At 41.2% G+C, this 17,296-nt stretch overlaps 1 protein-coding gene and 2 non-coding genes across 3 annotated transcripts; 2 read left to right on the top strand and 1 right to left on the bottom strand.

Moving 5' to 3' along the window:
- The first annotated feature begins 2,266 nt into the window (after positions 1–2,266).
- Positions 2,267–2,339, top strand: trnaf-gaa (transfer RNA phenylalanine (anticodon GAA)). The gene has a single exon. It is a non-coding gene; the product is annotated as a tRNA-Phe (tRNA).
- A 790-nt stretch (positions 2,340–3,129) lies between these two features.
- Positions 3,130–3,202, bottom strand: trnaf-gaa (transfer RNA phenylalanine (anticodon GAA)). Its single transcript has one exon. It is a non-coding gene; the product is annotated as a tRNA-Phe (tRNA).
- A 6,852-nt stretch (positions 3,203–10,054) lies between these two features.
- Positions 10,055–16,812, top strand: LOC146582461 (transmembrane protein 179). Its single transcript, XM_085297421.1, has 4 exons — positions 10,055–10,506; positions 12,094–12,231; positions 12,468–12,546; positions 14,486–16,812. Exons 1-4 carry the CDS (start codon positions 10,184–10,186, stop codon positions 14,675–14,677), a joined length of 732 nt encoding a protein of 243 aa, XP_085153547.1. The 5' UTR covers positions 10,055–10,183; the 3' UTR covers positions 14,678–16,812.
- The last annotated feature ends 484 nt before the right edge of the window (positions 16,813–17,296 follow it).

Here is a 17,296-nt window from a genome sequence, read left to right as displayed (position 1 = left end):
ATGTACCATAATTGGAGATCTATTAAATAACTTCAATGACTACATTTAAAATATATCAAGAAAGACAAAACAACTCACAAAATAAGCCATAAAACCACCACAAAAGTACTAAAACTAACAGTCAGTTCTTTCCATCTTTGCACTCTCCCCACCTTTACTGCACATCGGCACATAAATAAAACTGCAAAGTACTAATACATGAATATATTGCCTAATATAACTAATATATTGATGTCTTTATTTTCCTGGCACAAAGAGGGAAAAAAACCCCAAACAAATAAATCATCAAAATAATATCAGTGGTGTTTACTATCATGTCATTTTAAACAACGTTGGTATCAGGCTGCAGTTTATCAGTCAGTGCATTCCTGTCTGACAAACTGGTAAACACTGGTTTCAGTGTCCATTATGTTTGCTTCTATAGAACCACATGCTGCATGTGACTTGCTTCACCCTGTCATGTGACTCATTGATATCACCTCATGTAAGATGCCTGCTCATAATGACCTACGCCATTTTTGAATGGACAACTACCACTAGGGGTTAAATACCTGGGACTCTACACCTTTTTGGTTTTACAACTGAAGAAGCTTCTTGGATGAGAGGTGAAATGTCTTCAAGAAACTTCAACAAGTCCAATTGCTTTATTTATAACCTCCTTAGACTACCATCACCTCGATGACCAAGAACCCACACAGTCTGACACCAAACTTATATCCTCCAAGATGCTTGGCCCCATAGAGGCGTTTAAACTGAAGATAAAGAAGAAAGGTGATTGAAAGTGGCATGTTCTTGATGCCAGACATGCTGGTCTGACTGCTGTTTGAGTACCAGCTAATAATATTTAGCATCAGTGGCACCACCTTTCATTGCACAGCATAGCCGAAATAGCTCAGTTGGGAGAGCGTCAGACTGAATCTCTGAAGGTCCCTGGTTCAATCCTGGGTTTCGGCAATTTTTTTGCTTTGATGATTGTCATCCAGATTTTAGATGAAATTCTGCAACCATCTGACACCAAACTCTGTCCTCCAACATGACAATGCTTTCCCCCACACAGGCTATTTAACTTCAAATGTTCAAGGTCATGCTTGTGCTGGTGATTTTTAAAAGTTTTTTTGTGGGCTAATATGACTGAAGTCAAACGAGACTGAAAAAGTCACTTGGATGAGTGACGAAACATTTCTCCCACTGAAAACACTACAGAGGAACAGAATCAACTTTTTGGGATGTCCTCACCTGAATCAAGAAATTTGAGACACTGAATCAAAGATGTCAGCCCAATATTTTTTAACCTTGTCACAAAAAACAAAACTATGGCTTAACTTATCTTTAGCTAGGGAGCATTTCAAACAGATAGGAGAGACCTCAGGGTATAATTTATTTAACTTTTCTCTTGAGAAGTGTAGACGATATAGAGATTTGAATTAAGTTAAGCACTGTCTTGCATTTATGGATTCTCCAAACCTTCTTCCCATTGAATATTAGTGATTGTAATACCTAACTCCTCTTCCCATTTAGACTTGATAAAGAACAAGTTCACAGGGCTCATTGACATTAGACTCTGATAGATGCAAAAAATACATTTCTCACTAAAAGGTGAAAGTTGGAGACATTTATCAAGAAAGGAATTGTTAAGACTCTCAAAGCTCTGTACGTATTTACTGACATAGTCTCTTATCTGCTGGTGTCTGAAAGTCTCTCCCTGGTAGTTTGTATATCTCTTGTAACTACTTGATAATGGCAAAGACACCCTCCCAGTATAGATTACTGATTGTACAAAGTCCTACCTGTTTCCAAAGTCAAAATGTAGTGTCTAAAATAGATGGTTTAAAAGATGGATTGCCTGAAATGGGCATGATAGAGGATAAAGACTTCAAATTAAAGTGTAGTTTAATCTGCTCAACAATACATATGGTGCTGTGTATCACCACATTGCCGTCATACATAGACTTATCCGTGGGCAAGAGAGACACCGGTATAACTCCTATGCAATAAGGCTGACAAGCTTCCTGCTCCAGTTGCAACCATGTAGGGGGATTAACACTGTCAGCTAGCCGGTATGTCATGAATTTTATATGTGAAGCCCAGTAATAGAACAATATTTTATCTTTGTACAGCACTTTGGCCAACATTTTGTTGTTATTAAATGTGCTATATAAATAAAGTAAAGTGTATTTTATCGTCCCACACCAGCATGACTGATTGGCTTGGTTGATTGCAATCTTATCTCTGATTGGAGTGTGTGGCACTATGGGCACAGATTGTGGCCGAAATAGCTCAGTTGGGAGAGCGTCAGACTGAAGATCTGAAGGTCCCTGGTTCAATCCCGGGTTTCGGCAATTGTTAATGTTTACGTGAACCCTCAAATACTCCTTAGCAATGTGAGATTCCCTTTAACCCACTTTATCAAGCTGGTACGTGAGTATGAGCAAACAGCACATAAGAAGGCTCGTCTAGCACAGCATGAAAAGACTAAGACCAGGCAACAAATGTACTTTGACCCACTTGTTGTGTGTTGGAAACATTGTGGATGGAAGTTTCTGCCTTTCTCAGTAATGCAAAGGCGCCAACATCCAACATTAGTATGGAGCAGAGGAAGGCACTCACATCGCTTGGTAATGACAACCATATTATCATTCTTCTGGCAGTTGAAGGTAGGTGCATGGTTTTGCTAAACCAGAAAGACTATCATGAGAAAATGATATCACTGCTCAGTGACGAAAATATTTATGAGCCCAGAAAGCGGTTACAGGAAGAGGGTTATAGATTGTCTGAAGTAGTTAGAAAAAAAATACTACACTAGACCTACACCAAGTCTCCCAACTTAGCTATTTGGGCAGGGTACTACTATTATGCTCGTGTCACCTAATAGTACCTTAGTGGATTTGCAATAACCGTGACCTCAAGGTACTTTAATAAGGTAAAGACCTACAATATCAGAGAGAAACCCGACCATCAGACGATGCTTTATATGCAATCCCAGTATAAGGCTTTTCCAGTGTCCTCACTTTTCAACAGCTAGAAGTTTGTTTGTTCTTTTCTATGAATTCAGCTGCCTAAGGATTTCTGCCACACCTGTGTGGTGTTATATGCCAAGCAGTAATTTAGGGTCAACATAAAAGAAAGCATTGCCGAAACCCGGGATTGAACCAGGGACCTTCAGATCTTCAGTCTGACGCTCTCCCTACTGAGCTATTTCGGCTTTACACTGATATAAGTAGTGCAAGTGACAGTGAGATTTCCATCAGTAATGGGGGACATTTAAAAGCTGATCTGTACCTTAAACCAATGCATACTGTTCATTATTTAAGGTTTGACTCTCAACATCCACTGGAGCACAAACTGGGTATCATCAGGACGCTAAAATATAGAGCGAACACCATCCCCACAGACACAGCGGCCAGAGAAGCAGAAGAACATCACATCAAGAAGGCCCTGAGCAAATGTGGTTATCCCAGCTGGACGTTTGTCAAAGCTGGGAAGGCACCTAGAAAATGCTCCAAGGGATCCAGGACAGAAGAAAGACAATTGCAGCCTGAGCGAAAACCTTTAGTGATCCTTTATGTGTCAGGAGAATCGGAAAAGGCAAGATGCATTTTCTCTAAACACTGCATCTCTGTGTGGCTTTCAAACCCCAAACCCCATGTTGTGCCAAAAATTGGTCCACCTCAACGATCAGGTCCCTCAGCACAAACAGATTAATATAGTGTTAAGTGCCAGGAGGATTTCTTTTATTTATACATCAGAGAAACCAAACAACCTCTGGTTACGCGTCTGGCACAACACAGAAGAGCTAACTCTTCAGGCCAGGACACCTATGGGCCAGTGGCCACTCTTTCAATGATGAGGATGTACACACTAACCCTAACCCCAAACCTGGACAAGGAGGACTGCTGGTTTGAGCGGAGGTTTGAAAATGGTACTCATGGCAATTGAAACAATGGTCATTAATAAATGGTCTTTTATCAGTGGTTGTGGATCATGGTCATGGCAATTTAGATATTAATGATGCAGCCTGATGCATGTATTAATGATGTTCGCCAGTGGTGTAAGCTTCAGTCATTATGCAAATGTACAGTTTATAAGGGTGGGGAAACTTGCAGGGAGCTGAGACTGAAGAAGTCACTTGGATGAGAGATGAAATGAAACCTCTCATCCAAGAAGCTTCTTCAGTTGTAAAACCAAGAGGTGGACATTTAACCCCCAGGTAAATGGCCTGTATTTGTATAGCACTTTACACTACATTCAGTCATCCACCCATTCACACACAGGAGATAGCAAGCTACATTATAGCCACAGCTGCCCTGGGGCACACTGACAGAGGCAAGGCTGCCAGACACTGACACCATCAGGCCCTCTGACCACCACCAGTAGGCAACGGGTGAAGTGGCTTGTCCAAGGACACAACAACTAAGACTGCCCAAGGCGGGGCTCGAACCGGCAACCTTCCAATTACAAGACAACCTGCCAACTCTTGAGCCACAATCACCCCACAAGAGCCCCTATTGAACCCCAAGTGCTAATAATAAGATGTCCTTAAGAGAGTCGCTGATCCACTATTGATCATGTGCCTCACCACACGAGCCAAGGTGTGAAAAGAAGGCGTGGGTCATTATGAGCAGATGTTTCGGGTGGCTTACAACTGTCTGCACCTACAATGCAGTTTTGAAATCCTTTCCTAGGCGCATGGACCCCCACTGGCATCTTGGATGAGGTGATCTCAATGAGACACATGATAGGAGACACATGATTGGGTGAAGCAAGGTTTGCTGCTCTCCCAACTGAGCTATATCAGCAGCAAAGCATCAGGCACAGAACATGTAGGCTGGAAAGAAGTCACATCCAGCATGTTGGTCTATAGAAGCAAACATAAAGGGCACTGAAACCAGTGCTTACAGCAGGAATGCACTGACTGGTAAATTGCAGCCTGATACCACCATTGTTTAAAATGACATGATAGTAAACACCACTGATATATATATATCTTATGTCCTTGTCTTGTCTTGTGTTTTTACTTACTTTTCCCTGGAACACTCTCTCACAGTCTGTTCTCTAAAACCTAAAAGAGGAATTATGGATTTGATCAACTGGTCTCTGAATGCAATTGACACCCCTTCTCAATGAGAAGTCTGGGCTCGGGTGAGCCTGACTGCTGAAGATATCTACCTATTCGGAACCATGATAACAGGGTTCTTGCTGATCGGAGCTGGCTTGGCCCTGACTTATCGAAGAATTAAGGAAGCGGAACCGGCTGTTTAAAACCCCCACAAGGCTGCCCGCTGGGATTGAAATGGTGGGACGAGGCGTGAGTTTCTCAAAATGGGCTCATTGAGTGCAGCACGGAGAAGATCTTGGAGAACGCACGGCTGCCGTGAATACTCAGAACAAGACCTCTGAGTGAAAAACTGGATTACATCTGGAGGGGCTAGCTCGAATAACACCTTTGAGCGCAAATTTGATCACATCTTGGGGAAGTGCACTGCGGTCGTGAGTTCTCAGAACCTGCTCTTTGAGCAAAAAGAACGACAACATCACGGAACGTAAGTTTGGATAACATCATAGAAAGCTCACGGCTCTCCAACGGGAGATTCAGAGACCAGTGTTGGACTGTTAGAACAGCTCTGAAATTCATATGAGTTGTTCGCACTAAAGTAAAAACCGTCATCACTTCATGCGGAGACCCTTTCGGCGCCAGCTGCGGCCTCAAGGCTGGAGCTGAACAAAACACCCTGATAACGACTGTGTTTAGACTGTTCCCCCCATTCCATGCAAGGCCACCTGCGTTGGCTGGAAGACTGTTTACTGGGTGACTGGGCGAAGGACACTTTCTCAGCTGAACTCTGGACACACACACACACATACACTGATATGCACACACTGATCCCCCCTCCCTTTCCAAAGCCTTTGATGCTTGTGCCCTACCGGGGAAGATGGCAGTTGACTGGACCAGCGCAGACATGCTGCAGGACCGGATGCGCTGTCTACACCGGCTCTCTCTTACCCTTTACCCGCCCCTGTTGCTTGTCTTGTGTTTCTATGGTGTATTGATAGTCATGTGCTTTTGTGCTGAGGTGTTTTTTCTGTTATCAAACTGTTCTCCCACTAGGAGCTCAGTCTGAGTGGAGTTTTTTTTTCTCCCCCTCTTACCTCATGTTATGTATTTTCGTTGTTTTTTTCCTATCAGCCTACCTTTCTGACATGTCTCCCCAATGTGATGTTTGTGTAAAGTTGGTCAGAAGGTTCCTTTGTAAGTGTGCATGCGCCATTAGCGTGCTGCCTGCTGTAACCGTAATTTCCTTCAGGATTAATAAAGTATTCTGATTCTGATTCTGATATTCCTTTGATGGTTTATTTGTTATATTATATTATATTATATTATATTATATTATATTATATTATATTATATTATATCATATCATATTATATTATAATTTGTTATATTAGGCAATATACTAGTGCATTTGTGGTTTACAGTTTCAATTATGGGCTGATGTGCAGTAAAAGTTGGAAGAGTGCAAGAATTAAGTTTTTGTCTTCCTTATTTTTTTAGGTGCTCTTGTAGTCATTAAATTGACAACAACAAAATCTAATGTGTTACCCCTGCCTTTTCTTTGTAGATTCTCTCAGTTGTTTTTGGTTCTTCTTTAATCTTCTGCTCTTAGTTGGTGTGAAACTGAAGCCTTCTCGACATAACTTGAGCTAATTTTAGGAAAATATGCTTTGGTTTATCAGCAATCTGAGGCAGCGGGGCTTGTACAGAGGAGAGGAATGTCACCGGCCCCACCCCACATTCCCCTCTGCCAGACTGAAGCATCCAGTTTGGACCCCTGTGGGGGCATTTAAAAGACGTGTAAGATACAGTGAATCCCTCTTTAAACCCACAACACCGCTGCTGTCTTATCTCACCAGCTTCTTTATGCGCAGTAAATTGCATTCCTGTGGTGTTTGCAATGAAATCGGCATGACTTACTTCCAACACTGAAAAATGTTCATCTCCCTTGAGCTAATTAGTCTTACATAATCACTCAGCAGGAGCTACAGAAAGCAAAAATAAAAACTCCAAATTTACAAGTCTAAAGTAAAGTTCAAAGACGACTTACATCGTCACACATGTGGTGTTATTTAATGAGGATTTCTGCGCAGAGCCCGAAATATCCGCCGATGAGCTCATCGATCACACATCTGACAGATAAACCAGAAAGATCATTCCCTCTGCAGGGTGATCGTTACAGCCTCTTATTCGCCATCTGATTTAAAGGGATCAAACGGATGACGTCGCCCTCTTTCGTCACTGAGCCACAAATTTGCAGATCGTTTATCCGTTAGATGTCTCACTCCTGTTGTCATATCGACTGTGGCTGCTGCTTTTTGAACCTTTGTGTTATAATAATTAGATCGAGGCTGCCAGTAATCTGAGAAAATCACTAATCCAGTTTACCGCACTATGTTATTACTGAGACACTTTAATGTTATTAGATATCTGTTGTGCCGTTTGAATACATAAAGAAAGCCAAGTTAAAGTCTTTTTATGATATAATAAAAAGATGTATTTAAATTGTGCTTGTTTTTCTTTTATTCTTTTTATTCTTTTATTTTTACTTGTTTCATTTAATTAAAGTCATGTACATTCTATTTATTTACCCCATTTGTAATAGGTTTTGTTTAATCATACTGCTATTAAAGAAATCCCCCACCTATTTTAAAATTGTTGTTGTTGTTGTTTATTTGTTTGTTTTCAAATTCTGGTTCATATTGGTTCATATATTGGTCACACAATTGTACTTTTATCTCATTATAGTAATCTGCAGCCAAAATGATCAACTTTGTCAGTCTATTTTTTTGTGGATTCAGGCTTTTAGATGCCATTAAATATAGAGAGAGCAAGGAGCCATTGATTTCTCCTTTCTTTTTAAACTATGCATAATGTAAAAAAAACAAACAAAGACACAAACAAAAAAAACTAAATGCATTGTGCACAAGCATACTAATAATGGGTGAATCATCTCTCTTAAGATTTAGATATCAGGATCATATTGGATGAGATCACCATGTTACACGAGGTTAACTACAAATCAATTACTCCAGTGAATGACAACTTAAAACAATGCATTTCCTGAATAAAATGCAGTGTGAACGCTGATATGTGATCATTTCTTTTAGCTGAAATCCTGTAATTGCTGAAATATTTAACTGAAATACACCGAATCATTCACCTATAAGTCAAAGTGCAGACAGACGCTCACAGAGCAGTGAGTTACTGTGACACCTACGGACCGTCCACCTCACACCTTTAAGTCTGTTTGTGATGAAGTCTAAGTGCTGAGAGAAATCCTCTGTTTGGTTTTCTTTTGAAGGCTTTGGGAGTTTGAATTGAAGGATTTTTAAAAGAAGCCAATCCTCTTTTGACACTGGTAAGACTAGAAAACTCACAAGGCTTGTAGTAATTTGGAGATTTCTTTTTTCATTATGTTCATGTAACATCTTAAAAAATCTGCAACGTAAATGACTTTTCTGTTTCAGGTGTGGGCAGTGAATGTCATTAATAAAAGGAGGGACATAGAGTTTCAAGCCCAGATGCTCCTTAAACTGCCAAACCTCCTAAATTTCAGTGAGTCACATCTGACATACAATTGTTGACAGTTCAGCTATAGTCTTTCAATATATATGTTTAAAAGATCATTCTCATAACTTTATTCATAGAACACCCAGCAGGTAGAGCATAGCTTCAAACTGCTCACCGCACAGGATGTGGTGATAGAGGCAGTTCCCCACATCCTGCAGGGCTTCTGGGAGCTTCCTCCTCGCCTCTTCTTAAACATGGCCTAAGCATACTGTATGAGCATACTCTTCACCAGTGTCACAAAGGCCACTTTGGATCGAGTCTCCAAAACTATCACAGCAATGGAAAGCCGGGAGATCAGAGAGAAATATTCACCTGAAATTCTGCTCACTAACATTGCAAACTTTACACCAGTGATGCTCACTACAATTGCCGATGTAGCAAAAAACCCCACATTTTCTAGATCTTTAAACCCCCTTCTGAAACTCCACCAATGCCTGACATTCTTCCCAATGAAGTTTTAAAGTTTGAATGGTGTCTGTTGGTTCACTTATGTGGAAGTAGTTAGAGTTGAAAGAGGAGTACGTTGAATGAGAATTTGAAGAGTCTCCCCATTGAAATATTTTATAAATTTCCCCTGAATAAAGTTGACAATTTAAAAAAAAGAAGAAGAAGAAGTTATAAATAACAAAAATAGAAGCACACATGTCTAAAAGATGAGAACTCTAATGGTGCTTGAATGTTTTTCTAAGTTGAAGGAGATAACCCGCAAAAAATGAACTGAATAAAAATAGCGTCTCAATACAAGCATTCAAACTAATTATTCAAATTTCTCTGGGTTAGTTCATGTGAGCCAAAAGCTCAGGTCTAAACACAGTTTGTGACAATTTTTTCTACTTTTGGCTATATAATATGATATGGATATGATTGTGTTAGAGGCAGACAGTCAATCATTAAAAAAGTTGGTTTAAAGGGAGGGTGACCTTAAATCAAGGATAGGAGCTATGTCAAACAGTGAGTCATGCAAAGCAGAGTCCAAGAATAGAAACGTGGAGGTGGAAATGATAATAATGTGTGCCTCCTTATTTCTGATAATTTTATTTTGTGTAATTGTTTAAATACCCGTCATGTCTAGTAGATCTTGCGAGAATCCGAATCAGGAGTTAAATGCCAAACATCTTTGCTTGTCCAGGACGAGCTCTATATCTATCTATCTCTATAGCTATTTAGGTTTCTATATGAACAAGTGCGTGTGTAAAATGGCGAAGCGGAATTGACAGGCAGAAAGAATAAAGAAAAAAAAAGTATTTTTTTTTAAGATAAGAAAGAACAGCAGCAGCTTTGCATTCAGTGTTTGTGCTGAAATGCAGGCATGATTACAGCGATGCGTTTTCTCTTGCTTGGTTCCTGGATTTTTTTGGCGGAGTGAGCCCTCTGTGTGTCCCCCTCCTCTCTGGCAGTACGTGCGGGTTGTGTAACGGTGGGAGCGACGGCTCGGTCCCCGCCCTGCTCCTTTAAATACCCGTAACGGGGTCAGTACAGCAGACAGACAGTGGGATGTGCTGATATCTGCTTCTTTCAGCGTGGGTACTCTAACCGTGTATCTGGTGTTCGTGCTGCGTCATGGAGCTGGACCGGCGACTACTGCTGGCGCACTGCACGGCTCACGCCCTCTCGGTAGCGGCGGGCTTGCTGGTGGTGGTCCCGATGGCTCTGAACGGTTCCGCTTTCAAAGGCCGCTGCGCCCTCTTTTCCAGTGGATACTGGAGGACGGATGAGCAGGTGGAGCCGACGGGCACGACGGGAGTCGTGGATCACCTGGTGGTGCAACAGTGGGGGCCGCCGGCAGCCTGCCAGTTCGCCACTTTTGTGGGCATTTTCACGGTGCTGTACGGAGCTGCGCAGGGCTGGAGGTGCCTCTTCTATCTGCATGGACAACATGACGAGTGAGTCTCCCTGCAGCACACACCCACCCCTCCATACGTCTCAAAACACAGAGAAGGGCGGGTACAACACTACTGACCTACATTTGGTTATGTTCTGCAGAAAGATAATGCTGCATGGTGCCACAGTAGTCCGGTGGTACTTGGAGATCCTGCAAACGCATTAAAATAGATGAAGGCATGCAGAAACGGACGCAGTCATGTGGTGTGGATGATCAGTCAGCGTATCCACCAGCACAGAAGGCTGTCGGCCATGTTAAGGAGAGGAGAAGATGTTCTGAATATATCTGCATCCTTTATTCTAGTGATGTTTTTGACCCCCCCCCCCCCCCCCCCCCCAAAAAAAAAGAAGTGTAGTGTAAAGAAACAGGAGAAGAAAGAAACACATTGAGAGCTCTTAAGAATAACGAGTTTACTTAAACAACAACAACAACAACAGTATTTTAGGTCTTTATGAATCAGCTTGCCTACATGTGAAAAAAATTCTCAACGTTTCATTATAGAAATGCTGGTACTGCCTCTCCACACCGGGAGCATCACCTACATTAAGTCAAAGGAAAAAAATAAACAAGGTCTCAGCTGCAACTTTCACACTTTTCATCAGGTGGGCCAAAGTGGACCTTCTGCCGGCCGGTTCTGACCCCGGAGGTGCGGGTTTGACACACCTCTGAGTCATGCTCAGGCCCCTGATGTCAACCAGCTGCTGGGCCTTTCTAAACCAAACCTGTGGGTCACATGACCTACAAAAACAAACTGCAGTTATCACAGTAGTCATAGCAGGGGTGTCAAACATAAGGCCCGTGGGTGGTATTTGGCCAGGCAGAGACTCCAGTATGGCCCTCTGGACAGCTTTGCATAATGTGAAGTTTGGCATAAATTTTGGACATTTAGCTTTGTTTTCATACGTTTTATAGCTTTTCCCAATGATAAAGGCCTAGCCCCTGGGTTACTAGACCAGTGTGAATAAGTAATAAACAATTCAATTTTATTAGATTAAATTTTACAGTGGATCCACAGTAAAGGAAAATGGACAAGGAGCTAACAGAACTACACATTTATTTCTTACGATTTAAGTTCAGAGAGTTTTGCTAACATTGTTCTGTTGCAAAACAGCTGCAAACCACCACAATACCACCGTATTTTACTGTTGGTATGATGTTCCTTTTCTGAAATGCTGTGTTACTTTTACAGCAGATGTAATTTTAAGACTACTGAAAGAGAGTTAAGGTTGTCCTGGTTGACTTACAAGCTTGTTCAGATTGTATGGTTTTTGGCTTATATACTGTATTTCCATGTATGTTTACCGATGTTTCCATAAATAGCTTTATCCATTTCCCAATTTACTTGTACAATGTAAAGCGATGAGGGGTGTTTCAAGACTTTTGTGCAGTACTGTATATACTGTTCGTCTGTATCTGTTGAGGAAATCTGTAGAAATAAAAACATTACTGTGATAACTGAAGCAGCAGAAAGAGGGGATGTAGCTGCAGTTGATATTATAAATTAATCGTGCATTTGCTCCAACGTTGGCCTTAAGCCTCAGCTCTCTGTGTGTCTGATGGCCATCTCTCTCTCTCTGTTTCTGCCCAGCACTCTGTTTTCGTCCTTCCTCACGGTCCTGCTGAGCGTGTGCGTGTTCTTCCTGTCTGGAGGAGCCAGTGTCATCTTGTCACTAGGACTCAGCTCCTGGTGCGACGTTGTGACAGAAAACGACACACAGCCATTCAGGTACATCTAACGCAGACGCCCCTTTGGTGTTGTGGATGGATGCCTGCTCAGTTTGACATCGAGAGGCCTGCACATTTCCAGACTTTTCTTTTGTTGCTCCATGTGTGATTTTAAAAAGAAAATGATTCAGGGTTGACGTTAAAATGTGTGTTTTTAAAGCGTGTGTGTAGCTGTCATCTTGTTTGAGCATATCTTCAGGTCCTTTTCTCATCTATTCTTGTTTGTTTTGAATTCAGCTGTGCAGAGTCCCAGTCTGTGCCGCTTTACCTGGACGTGGACACTTCATCTTTCTTCACAGAGCTCAGTCTGGCGCAGGTAGGAATGCTCAAATACAAGCAAACCCAAAATGTTGCGCACACCAGAACGCAAAAGGGACACCGACTTCCTCCCAGGCCTCTGAAACAAGAGCTTCACAGTTCGGCTGTCTGCTTTTCTGAAAGGCTGAAGGAGGTAGAGCACGATGAAGAAAAAAGAAAATAATTATTTAACAGTTCAGACAGATAACTTAAGTAATATTAAAATGATCACAACAAGCTAATTAGACATCTGAAATTATAGAACAGGGGTGTCAAACATAAGGCCAAGGGGACTGAATCAGCCCGACAAAGAGTCTAATCTGACCCCAATGGCCAAATTAACTGTATTTTCATAAGGTTAAAAAACTTTCCAACTGATGAAGACCTCCCCTGTGGCCATTAATGCTATAACACAGTAATTGATTAATAGATGAACCTTTAAAAATAACAGCATGAGCTCCCATCAGTGTAGCAGCTGCAGTAGTATTTACAGATTTATCCCCGTTTTGTGCTTAAATACAGGATGTTTTGTATGTAAACATTGTTCCTGATCACATCACTGTAGTCACTCATTTCAGGGGTTTTTTCCACCCTTTTGTTTGATTCGGTGTCAGCTGCAGTGATGTTGTGTGAGCTGTTTCTAATGGCAACAGATCTTTTGTCACAGATTTGATATTTTAGGAAAGCAGACGCGTGAAACAGGAAAGCAGGTTTCCTCTGTCAGAAGAAACCACTTTTGTTCGGCATCATGTTCGTCTGAAGCTTGTCTGTTTTGCAGATTTATCCAGGAATTAAAAGCATGCATTTAGGAGTTTCTTTGATGTTGTCAGTGCTTTGTGTTTTTGTTACAAAACATCATTGATCGACACAAGAGCTGATGTCAGCCTCCGTTCTAGCAGCTTCTGCAGCTCCATTCAGTGTCCTGGGCAGGATTGATCTAATCTGTCTTTTGGAAACAATGAAACGAGTGTGCGAGGTTCACTCCCGCAACAAACCGACTCATATTGATGAGACACGGTGACGCTCTCGGCTACGGTCATTTTTCAGTTTTTCCAGTTCTAATCTGTCCCGTCTAAAAACGGCGTCCCCTCATCTCTCCTGCTGTCGTCACAGTGAACTATCGACTCGTCCCTGAAATCAAAAGTCTCACAGGAAGTGGTGTTTGTTAAAGACACAGACTGTATGTTTTTACAAATTGATTTTTGGACTTCCACATTTCTGGAGCCACATTGTTGATTTTTAGATTTCTCCTGTGAATCTTTGTCCCGGAGTTTTAAATGATCGAAACAATAGGCTGGGTCTTAACTCAGTTTTTCTACTTGTTTGTACATTTCTCTCAGCTCCGGTCCCATAGTTTCACCAATCTACCTCCAAGAATTTGCTGACAGTCGTTATACTGAGATGATAACTGTTGTTTCACTGATGTATTGTTAAAAATGGCATAAAATGAGAGTGGAAGATGGACATGTGAGTGTGTGCTATATACATTAGAGGGTTACCTAGGCAACCAGAGTCTGAAGCATCCACTCACTACAAAGGTTGAATGAATTGCTTCCCCTGTGTGCGCTGCTTTAGCTCAGCCATGTTGGTCATTCGGAGGCAGAAGTGACCATTTGTGGATCACACATAAATATAAAAGTCATCTGCTGCCTTTTGGGCCCATGTTTTTGAACCTTCCATGCTGGTGTTTTGACCTTTGCCATGGTAGTTCTTTTGGAGCCACACGTTCCATTATAAGGATAAAAAAGATGGATTCAGCAACTGAAGCAGCTGCATTTATAACCTGTAAAGATGCAAAGCACAGACACAGATATCTGCTAATTATTACTCAGTAACAGAATAATAAAACACAGGAATTTCACAAACTTCTTGGGTGCTTTCTGCATCGTTATCCTTCACCATGTGTCTGTTCAGTGTTTTTTCGATACGTGACTGTAAGCATCTCTCTTCATTCTCAGGCGTCGCTGTGGCTTGTGACGGCTCTGTGGCTGGTTCACTCCATCCTGGCTTTCCTGCGGCTCTACCACTCTCACAGCCAGCACATCAGCGGGCCCTGTCTGCACCGGGAGAAGGAGATGCTGCTGGGAAACAGTCCATCAGACAGCGGCTCTCCCTCGCCTCCTCCTGTGACACCCATCCTCTTAGTCTAACCCAGAGTGTGTGAGGTACTGACAGAAGAAGCCTCCAGTATTCACATTTAAAACTCAGTTTGTTCATGTCTCGATCGATGATGTCAACTCCGCGGTACATGAGCCTGACCAAGGAATCCATCAGGTGTAATATTAATCAACCAACAAAAGAACGCAGTACAGAAATTCCAAAGATACCATAGAAAGAGTTCAGGCTTAAATTAGATATGTCTGTAATGCATGTTACCTTTTTAAAAACATTGGCTGATCTGTGTTGTCCTTAAATATTAATTATCAAGTAATTTATCTTATTTAATGGCTTAATGTTATTTAACAGCTTAGTATCATCACTAATATCGGTGAAATCATGCCTACTGCATTTTAAAGGTTTTTCCACAATCTTTAAAACCTCTTTTAACCACTTGGATTATTTTTTTTTATTATACGACAAACAAATTCACAGGAAAAAGAGGAAATAAGAAATCCTATAATAATTCAATAAATACAAAATCTTTCACATATTTGAAAAGGGTCCTCAGACCTGTTGAAACACCCACTGCAGTGTCAACGTTGGCAGATAAGTCCAAATTAAATTCAGTATTAAAAATAATACAAGTGATTCATAAATTTTAACAGGAACTGCACACAATGTGTTTTTTGTCTGGATTCACTTTAGTGCAGACATATAGAATACAAGTCATAGTTATTTTGAGGTATTTATACTCCATCTTGTTGCCTTGCAAGATAAAAAGAAATGCACAGATGGATGTAACTGACAGTAATGCATTTTAATTTTGGCTAAACAGGCTGTTTTGAGCTTGTGATTTTGCCAGGTTTAAAGGAGAGCTGCTTTTGAGACACTATAAATTCTGACTGTAAGCTCGACATAAGCTTTCTGACCTTAGTCTCACTTCATAGTACAATCCTGAGGTGATGGGATTGAGTACAACTCTATGGATCTGCTCAAACTGTGGCTGTAATGTGAGGGACTTGCTGCCCAATCATGGCTTACAAACCCTAAAATAACACGGAAAATTCTTTTTTTAGGAATTGAAAGTTTTGAAAACACGTGAACTTTATTGATTCACCGATTCATTTATGAGCATTAATATAATTTCAGTAAAAGGGATCTGCACGCTGAATGTCTTGTGATCAAAGGTTTTGATTGGAGATGAAATGTGTTTGCAATGATGTCAGGGACGTTTGTACTGAAGGATTTTATAGATTCAAAATATACCAGTTACTGAAGAATACAGTTGTTGTGTCAAATCCAACATTGAAGACATTTATGGGCAAAAACATTTCCTTAATAAGTGATAAGATAGGAACATGCAGTCTGTAGGTCCACAGAGTTGGTCTGTAGTGGGACTAAACTTATCTGCCTTCAAACAAAAAGGGATTTCACAGCTGAAGCACATTATAACAATAACCAGTGTTGTTGCTTATTTTTGTCTTTTCACCGCATTTTCGTGAGTCACTGTTCATTCACATCATTGATGACACCACAAGCAGCCAGCCTGGTGTTTGTTCCAAGTACATTTACAATGCATGGTTGTTTGCGTTTCTGCAGGAGCTCGACATTTTGCACAGTCGTGTCCTCATCAGGGAGAATTCGTTGTATTGTCCTGAGTGTAATATTCGGATGCTTTCATCGTGAAGCATGTGGCGAGAGCGTGACTGAGCCACCGTGTTCGTGTAACAGGCTCACTGTGTGAGCATGACCTGAATGTTCTGTTGTGTATTGGGAAAATCTCTGCCGGCCTCTCATCTTGTGACGATTTCTGTCATGATGCTGTTTGCGTGGAGGCGGCTGCTCTCGGACCGTCAGTGAAGCAGTCAAATCCTCTCAGACGATCCACGTAGAGTTTAATTAGCAGGAAAACTCTGATTTGTGACTTTTTGAGACAGATTTATGTGGAGCCCAGTGGGGTTGATATGAAGTCGTCGTTGCACTTCTGTCAACCCGAGCAGCTGTAATGACACGCAGACAGCAGAGGTGGAAATCTGAGGTAAAGAGGCGGCTTTGTGATGTATTAAATGTTTTTGTATGCTGAACATTGTCCTGCTTTTTACCTCTGAAAACCGTTTGTGCTCATTCACACTTGCGTTTTTGCATTGTTGTTGTTTACAAATAAAAAAGAGTCATTATAAGAGAACCTTGCTCATTTTTGTTATTTACAAAAGCACCATCACCCTGATCACACGTCTTCTGTTTGCTTTAGTCACTTTGATATTATTGTGGTTACAATGTTAATTACAGTGTTGAGTGCCAGATTGGATATCTATTAAATATTTCCTACATCGTTTATTTAACTGTAAGTGTGTTGGGCTGCAGTGACCACAGCTTACATCCCATGCACAATAAGAGAGAATGCAGTCTAGCAGTACAACAATCAGTCACTGCCAGACACTTTATTACGTACACCGATTCAACTGCTCTTTAACACAGATATCCAGTCAGCTAATCATATGATCACGATTGCCTGCTGAAGTTTAAACTGAGCATCACAATGGGAAAGAAATTTGATTTAAGTGACTTTGAACATAGTGTGGTTGAATGATGTGACGGTCACACAACCATCTCTATAAGTTACAGAGAATGTCTATGAAATATTCATGAAAGAATGTTTTTCTTGTTGT

Source organism: Mchenga conophoros, linkage group LG2, assembly GCF_057382185.1.
Source record: "Mchenga conophoros isolate Kocher_MC1m ecotype Shallow Benthic linkage group LG2, M_conophoros_male_GT1.1, whole genome shotgun sequence".
NCBI classification, from domain to species: domain Eukaryota; kingdom Metazoa; phylum Chordata; class Actinopteri; order Cichliformes; family Cichlidae; genus Mchenga; species Mchenga conophoros.
The sequence above is the reverse complement of the archived record's forward strand: the minus strand, read 5'-3'. Positions and strand labels throughout refer to the sequence as shown.

Excerpts from the sequence above, each read along its gene's own strand:
- LOC146582461 (XM_085297421.1), top strand. The coding sequence starts at position 10,184 with ATGGAGCTGGACCGGCGACTACTGCTGGCGCACTGCACGGCTCACGCC. Across the intron at positions 10,507-12,093 it reads CTGCATGGACAACATGACGA|CACTCTGTTTTCGTCCTTCC; the intron begins GTGAGTCTCCCT and ends GTTTCTGCCCAG. Across the intron at positions 12,232-12,467 it reads AACGACACACAGCCATTCAG|CTGTGCAGAGTCCCAGTCTG; the intron begins GTACATCTAACG and ends TTTTGAATTCAG.